Consider the following 7,742-nt stretch of genomic DNA (forward strand, 5'->3'; position numbering starts at 1 on the left):
AACCGCCATTGAAACTCTAAACACTAAAAGAAAAACAAAAAAAGAAAAAAAAGGAAAGTTGATCTTCAACTTTCATTACATCCAATAAATTTAAACATGGAATGATAATCCAACATAAAAATATATGAAAATTATAAAATTGATATAATTTAAATTTTTGATAAAAATTATATGTCAATTTAATAAAAATAAAAAATATTTCATATTTAATATATTAAAATAAATTATAATACAAAATTTTATATTTCATAAATATTTAATATAAATATAAATAAAATAAAAAAACACAAATTATTAAATTTAACTTAAAAAAATAAAAAAGTGTATAAAGCTGAAGATGACGGGCCGGGTTTTAACTAAAATAGCTGGACAGACAAAAACCAACTAATTATCACCATCGTCTCTTTGCGCAGCTGTTGATAAAATTCCGTAATATTTATTTATTTTTTCTGTATTATTGTATATCTTTCTGTGCCACCTTCTAATTATTACTGAGAGAAAAGAGAACGCCCCGCTCCTCTTTGCTGTCCTTTCTTTTTAACCAACAAACCCTTTTAAAAATAATAATTCAAAAAATTGTAAACACCCTGAAGATTCCACTGCTAAAAAGAAAAAAAATTACTATTTTTTTAATTAAAAAAAAATCTTGAGATTGACAAGCAGATCTCACAAACCAAAATAAATTAATAAATTCACCCATATACAAACCATCTTCCAAAAAAACCCTTTTGAAAGAAAAAAAAAATTCACCACCCTCTTTTCTCTGTTGATAGGTTGGATCATAGGAATAGAGACATACAAAGTTGAAATAATTTCTTTTCCGTATTTGTTAAGTTTAATTTTAATTTTTCCCTTTTTTTCATTGAAAGCTGTAAGTAAATTGCAAGCTCTTGCCAAGAGGGGGCCAAAGAAGAGAAAGAAAGAAGAAGCTGTCGTATCTAAAAAATCATATATGCTGGGTGGAGGTGACACTACTGGTGGCGACGTCGCTGCTGCTGCTGCCGCTGCTGCCGTGGTTACCAGCAGCGGAGCTCGAGATGGAAGCAGTGAAGCTGCTGCTGCCACCATGCTTGGCTCCAACGGCAATAATAACAATTCGGGTGAGGATGATAGAGGTAGGGTTGATGAAGGTGACAGTTCTTTGGGAGGCAACCGATGGCCGAGGCAGGAGACTTTGGCACTCTTGAAAATAAGGTCCGACATGGATGTTACCTTTCGTGACGCTAGCGTTAAGGGTCCATTATGGGAAGAGGTTGCCAGGTGATTATTATTATTATTATTATTTACTTTCCTTTTCGTTTATTTTTATATGTTCTTTTTGTTGATAATTCAATGAAGATTTGAGTTCGTTTAAAGTTCATGAGTGGAGATCTGTGTTTTCGAATTGTTTACTTTCAGGTTTGTACTTACGGGAAAGCATTAGAGTGGGAGAATTATATTCTTTTGTTTGATATTTTGTAAGGAGGAAAATATAGTTCAAGTTGAGGGAATTCAGCATCTTCAAGGGGGAATTCAATGTCGTATGATTAGGGATTTCTTGTCATTTCTGGCATTTGCTTTTCCCAATATTTCACAGGGAATCTTAACATGAATTTTGGCTCATAAACTTTACTTCATGTCTCCCCCCCCCCAATTCATTTCTTCACTCTCATTTTGTCAAATTCTCTCTCAAAAAAAAAATATGCATCTTTGGTGGGGAAAACTGTGTTCATCAGCATCAATTCGTGGTTTAATTTGTCTCGAATTCTATAATGCCTTTTGTCTTGAGCTCTTTCATTTCCTTTTTCCTTTTTACTTCTTTTGCTTCTCTAATTTCTCTTTGTCTCAATTAAATATCAAATTCAATTCATAGTTTATTTTATGTGCGAATACTGTTTGGGTCTGTTTTGTTGTTGAATTATTGATAGGATAAAAACAGAAATGGAGTTGTTTTTTCTACTGTTGATATCAGGAAACTAGCAGAGCTTGGTTATCATCGAAGTGCCAAGAAATGCAAGGAGAAATTCGAGAACGTTTACAAGTATCATAAGAGAACCAAAGATGGTCGAACTGCTAAATCAGATGGCAAGACTTATCGGTTTTTTGATCAATTAGAAGCCCTCGAAAATAATCCTTACATTCGATCTCCAGTAGCACCACCACCACCACCAACGCAACTAAAGCCTCAAGGTCAAACGGCAATGCCAGCAGCTAATCCTCCGAGTCTGGCTCATGTCACTGTTCCATCAACAACACTCGCCAATTTGCCACAAAACATTGTACCACCAAATATAAACCTTACAGCCCCTTCCTTCCCATCAATAAACCCTACAATTCAACCCCCACCGCCGACAACAAACCCTGTAATTTCTTCTTTTCCTAACATTTCAGCAGATCAAATGTCGAATTCGACCTCCTCATCGACCTCATCAGATTTAGAATTAGAAGGTCGGAAGAAGAGGAAAAGAAAATGGAAGAATATTTTCGATAGGCTAATGAAGGAGGTGATTCAGAAGCAGGAGGTGATGCAGAAGAAATTCTTGGAAGCAATAGAGAAACGTGAGCATGAAAGAATGGTCCGTGAAGAAGCTTGGAGGATGGAGGAAATGGCAAGAATAAATAAAGAACGCGAGATATTAGCCCAAGAAAGATCAATTGCTGCGGCAAAGGATGCTGCAGTAATGGCGTTCTTACAAAAATTATCTGAGCAGCAAAATCCTGGGCATGCACAAACTAATCCAATACCGTCTCAGCAACCGCAACCGCCTACACCACAGCCAGTACCGGCGGTGGCACCGGCAGGGCTGCCAGTAGCTGCAGCAGTGTCATCGCCTGCTCCACCACTAGTACCGCTGCCGGTGGTGAACTTGGATGTGTCAAAGACTGAAAATGGCGATCAAAGTCACACACCAAGCTCTTCAAGATGGCCTAAAGTTGAGATTGAAGCATTGATTAAGCTAAGGACTAGTCTTGACTCTAAATACCAAGATAGTGGTCCCAAAGGACCATTATGGGAGGAGATATCATCTGCAATGAAAAAGCTTGGCTACAATCGCAACGCCAAAAGATGCAAAGAGAAATGGGAGAACATAAATAAGTACTTCAAGAAGGTTAAAGAAAGCAACAAGAAAAGGCCCGAGGATTCAAAGACATGTCCCTACTTTCACCAACTTGATGCTTTATATAGAGAAAAGAACAAACATGACAGCTCCTCCAATCAATTAAAACCCGAAAACTCAGTCCCATTGATGGTGCGCCCAGAGCAGCAATGGCCCCCTCCTCCTCCGGAGCCCGCTCACCACAAACAGGATCATGTAATGGAAGACATGGAAAGCGATCAAAATCGAGACGAAGACGACAAGGACGGCGATGATGAGGAGGAAGATGAAGGGGATGGCTATGAAATTGTAGCCAGCAAAACGGTTTCAATGGGCACAGGTGGATGATATCAGTGTCAGAAACAAACCAGCTAGCACTTTCAAATTTCATGGGCCAGGAGTCAGGCAGATAAATGTCAAGAAGCAATTCTTTTGAGTTGATGTTCTTGCAGCTATCAGCCCGGTAAACGGGTCAGGAATATCCTGCAAAGGTGCATTGGAGCGGAAGCATTTGAATTGAATTTTTATAGGTGAGTAAACATTGGTGGGGTTGTAGCATATCGTCAGTGGAATTTGTATGTTTATTTTCATTATTATTTATTTTTTTGGCTAAATAAATACGTTGAGACCGAGGGTAGATCAGATTGAGAGGTTCAGAATCTCATTCCACATAATAAGCAGGAAAAAAAGAGACTAGTGCAGTAAACTTTTTTTTTTTTTTTTTTTTGTGTTCACTGCTCTTGTTCACGCTGCTTGTAAACGTGGGTAATTTCTAGCATATGCTTTTTGTGGTTTCTGTTTTGCCTTCCAAGTTTTCACCATGTCAGTTGGACAAAATAGAGTTGGCATTTCGGGTCTACGATCAAGAAAAATTAGAATATTTTTAATTTCAAATTATTTTGAATTTGGATCATCTTCAATTTGGAGTTTTCAGATTTAATTCTCGAATTATTAAAATTCGAGTTATTTTAAATTTAAATTGTTGGATTTGAAAAAAAATCAATTTAATCTCAAAAAAAATTATATTTATCATTGAGTGGTTCAGGTTGGGATCATTTTAAATTTAAGTTAATTTGAATTTAAATAGATTCAAATTCAGATTGAGTATTATTTTTTTAAATATCTTTAATTAAATTTGGTTGGATTGGATGAAATTTTCAAATTTGGATAAGTTTTGTAGCTCCACACAGAAGACTTCCGTGAGCTAGTTTAGCTTCTGCTATGAGAAATTAAGAGAAGCTTTTCATGCAAAGGGTTTCAATGCAAATGGTGGTGTTGCTGAAAAGGCGATGAGTTACTTCCCCATGGGGGAGAGTCTGATATAAAATAAATAAATAAGGTTAGACAAAGGGCAGAATCACAGCCATTTTGCAGAGAGGCTTCTGCCAGAATATGCCAACATCACATGCAGTAATGGGACCTCGCAAACAGGGTCCACTTATTAAAAGGAATCTTCTAAATTTGTTAATCGAAAGACCTAATAAATTCATACAGAATTTCATAGGTTTAGGTTGTTTGATTGCAGTAGTAATTCATGATGTCAGTGCCAAGAAATAGCATCAGAGCAAAAAGACCGGACTCCAGCTCTGACATTTATGTTAATGAATTACATTTTGTCTACATCAAATTAATTATTGCATATATAATGCTTTTGAATTAATTTTATTTATATATATATATATATATATATATAAGAAAAAAACAGCTTTATTGAAAGCCACAATTCAAATATACCTTTATCTTTATGCATAAAATGAAGCTAGTTTAATTATCAATTCATCGAAAGAGGAAAAATCTAAATTAAATTACTTTCCAGAATAAATGATAGAATTAGTTAAATCGTTGTGTGGAAGTGACAACTTTTAGTGCTTTTATATTATTTAGAAGCAATGCTAGCTACTTGTATGTATCTATAACAATTGGGAATTTTAAGAATTATTGGTAATTTTGTAGAAAACATCATTCATTTCCTTCTTGCATCCTCAATAATTAATTTGGTATTTTTATATAACAAGTTACGATTTTTCTTTTAAAAATATACACACACACAAATATATAAATATATATATATGTTTATGTGTACACAAGGGCATAAGTGTGTTTTCACAAATCACGACAAATATATCATTATAAAAGAGATAAATACTTTTCCATGAATGAGATTGGATTTTTTAATAATTAATTAATTGATTTTTGAAATGCTTATTTGATGGATATGTTTTTATTTGGTTAATATAATAAATAACTCTTAAACTATAATAAAATATTAAATATAGTACATGAATTTTAAAATTTTTTAATATGATACTTGAATTATAAATCTATTAATTAATATATTATTTACTTTTAATACAACTAATAGTTTCAAATGATGACACGAATAAATAATCATTCAAGTTTTATATTAATTAATAAATTTATAATTTATATACGATATTAAAATTTTTTTAAATTAAGATATTATATTAAATATTTTATTATATATAATTTATAGGTTATTCATGACATTAACCCTTTTTATTTTTACTTAAAATTGGTTCGAATCCTATCCATTCTCCAAATAAAAGCAAAGCGCATATTCAACTCCCTAGAGTACTAAGTGCTCCATATAGGATCCTTTTATATATGAAATCATATTACCGTTTTTTTTTTTTTTTTTTCATTCTCCAATAACCTTTTGCTTTTCTTAACTAAAATTGTCATTTTACATATTTTGGTAAACAAATTTGTAGCAGTTAATATAATTAATTACATAATTAGGATACTTACTAGTAGCTATTAGCATTTTCAAAGTGTTTCATCATATTATTCTTTTTCTTTTTCTACTTGTATATTGATCAATAATTATTTGACCTGATAATAAATTTATGTATACACGCAATTACACGCATGCTCCATGTATTTCTAATGCAAACTTTATTCGTAGTCCAAAAGCTTAGAAAAATCATTATGGTTTCAGTTTTCTAAATTCAATCATAAAAGAGAAAATTGACTTATCTAACCTTTACACACCATGTAAGGACAGTAAGGTTGACGGTGGATCCTTTTTCCCTTTTTATCTTCAAAGCTAATAATTTTGAACAAGAACCTAACAAAACTCATGTCAATCATTGTCCATAATCAAAACCCTCAACAAAATTAATAATATGTGAGTCAATTTATATCAGAAAAAAGGGGCGTTGTTTTGGTTGTTCTTCAAATCATATATGTGGAATCTGTCTTTCAATTATTCGTTACTATTATTTGCCATTTCTTTGGAATCATAATTCCCAGTTGCCCATATTTCATTCTGACTTGTTTTGATGCCCTCCAAAAATTTTGTCCTGGGCTTTGATGAAATTAAAAAAATATATATATTCTGCAAAAATTTGATCCATTAAAGAAATGCCCCCCACATATTAATTGGTGTGGACTCTGATTTATGTATGGATAGGAATAGATATTTTGTTACACAGTTAACAGTGTAAAAGACAATAAAAACTCCTGTTGCCATCAACACACATACACACCCCTACTAAGCTCTTATCTTCAATTTTCTAAGCTATTATTTTGTGATTACATTTTTTAAAAGATAAAAGAATAAAATGTTTTTTTTTATTAGAATCAACATTATTAGGATGATCCACAATCTTAGATATTTATCCATTCACCTCGGAACGTAAGGCTGATTTTAGGATTGATGATAAATGGAGATTTTAAAAATATAAATTAGCCTAATCCAAATCCACATGTGCATGTATCTTTGATGGCAAGAGCTTGGAAAGTTATGCTTTTTTATTATTTCTCATGCCAAAAGCATGTCTCATCATAACTATTGCATATTAATTGCGATGGCTTTATCAAGAAAAAGAAAAAGGAACGCAATTGATGGGCAGCTAAAGCTATAGATGGAAGATGCCATTCTGAATTGAGTCAGATTTTACTTTTAAAGCACGTATGTAATTTACACACGCAGCCATGCTTTGTCGATGAATCATAAAATCAAATATCTTATTAAAGTCCTTGATCATTTATAATTTCCCAAAATGACAAATTAATTAATTGTTATATATAAATTTCTCTGGATTGAGGAGTTTTCGGCTTACTGGCTACGGAGTGTGGACTAAAAAAGTCCATCAATATTATTACATTTGCTGTATTCTGCAACAGTTTCAAGCAGAAAATTCCCTAGTTATAGCATCAACATCCATTTTCTTTAACCCCTTCGCTATCTTTTTGGCTTTCAGGTCACTCAGCCGATAAATCAAAACCAGTCTACCATCCTTGATTTCCCGTTCAAGTTCTTTCTCAATCTAATCTCCCTTACCAGCTCTCGAGCTCTTCTTCAGAGACACGCATGTTAAAAATATTCTTTCCTCTTTACACTCTTCTACGGAGATTAAAAGGGTATTGCCACACCAACACTGAGCAATCATGGTCGTTGTTTCCTCTGAGTTGAATGCTAAGTTAGACCAAATGAAAGTACAGTCATGTCAAAAAGGCGAGGAACTTGATACAAATGAAGGAGGGTTTGGTTTTTTCATGCCGAAAAATGAGAATAATGATTCATTTGATAATCCTGTATATTTTTTTTGTATTAAATATGTATAAATCATAAAAATTACCTTCTTACAATTTATGATATGTTATATATATTTTATTTTTATCAGACTCGTATATAATTTT

General features: G+C 32.9%; 1 protein-coding gene across 1 annotated transcript; it reads left to right on the forward strand.

Annotated features, from left to right (window-relative positions):
* The first annotated feature begins 493 nt into the window (after positions 1-493).
* On the forward strand, positions 494-3,871 carry LOC111299131 (trihelix transcription factor DF1-like). Its single transcript, XM_022894134.2, has 2 exons — positions 494-1,260; positions 1,952-3,871. The coding sequence occupies exons 1-2, from the start codon at positions 953-955 to the stop codon at positions 3,423-3,425; spliced, it is 1,782 nt and encodes a 593-aa protein (XP_022749869.1). The 5' UTR covers positions 494-952; the 3' UTR covers positions 3,426-3,871.
* The last annotated feature ends 3,871 nt before the right edge of the window (positions 3,872-7,742 follow it).

Source organism: Durio zibethinus, chromosome 3 (assembly GCF_047325235.1).
Source record: "Durio zibethinus cultivar Kanyao isolate XHJ-2024 chromosome 3, ASM4732523v1, whole genome shotgun sequence".
Taxonomy (NCBI): domain Eukaryota; kingdom Viridiplantae; phylum Streptophyta; class Magnoliopsida; order Malvales; family Malvaceae; genus Durio; species Durio zibethinus.

Bases quoted from the DNA above. Each gene is read 5' to 3' on its own strand.
- LOC111299131 (XM_022894134.2), top strand. From the start codon at position 953: ATGCTGGGTGGAGGTGACACTACTGGTGGCGACGTCGCTGCTGCTGCT. The intron at 1,261-1,951 runs GTGATTATTATT...TGTTGATATCAG, and splicing joins TTATGGGAAGAGGTTGCCAG to GAAACTAGCAGAGCTTGGTT.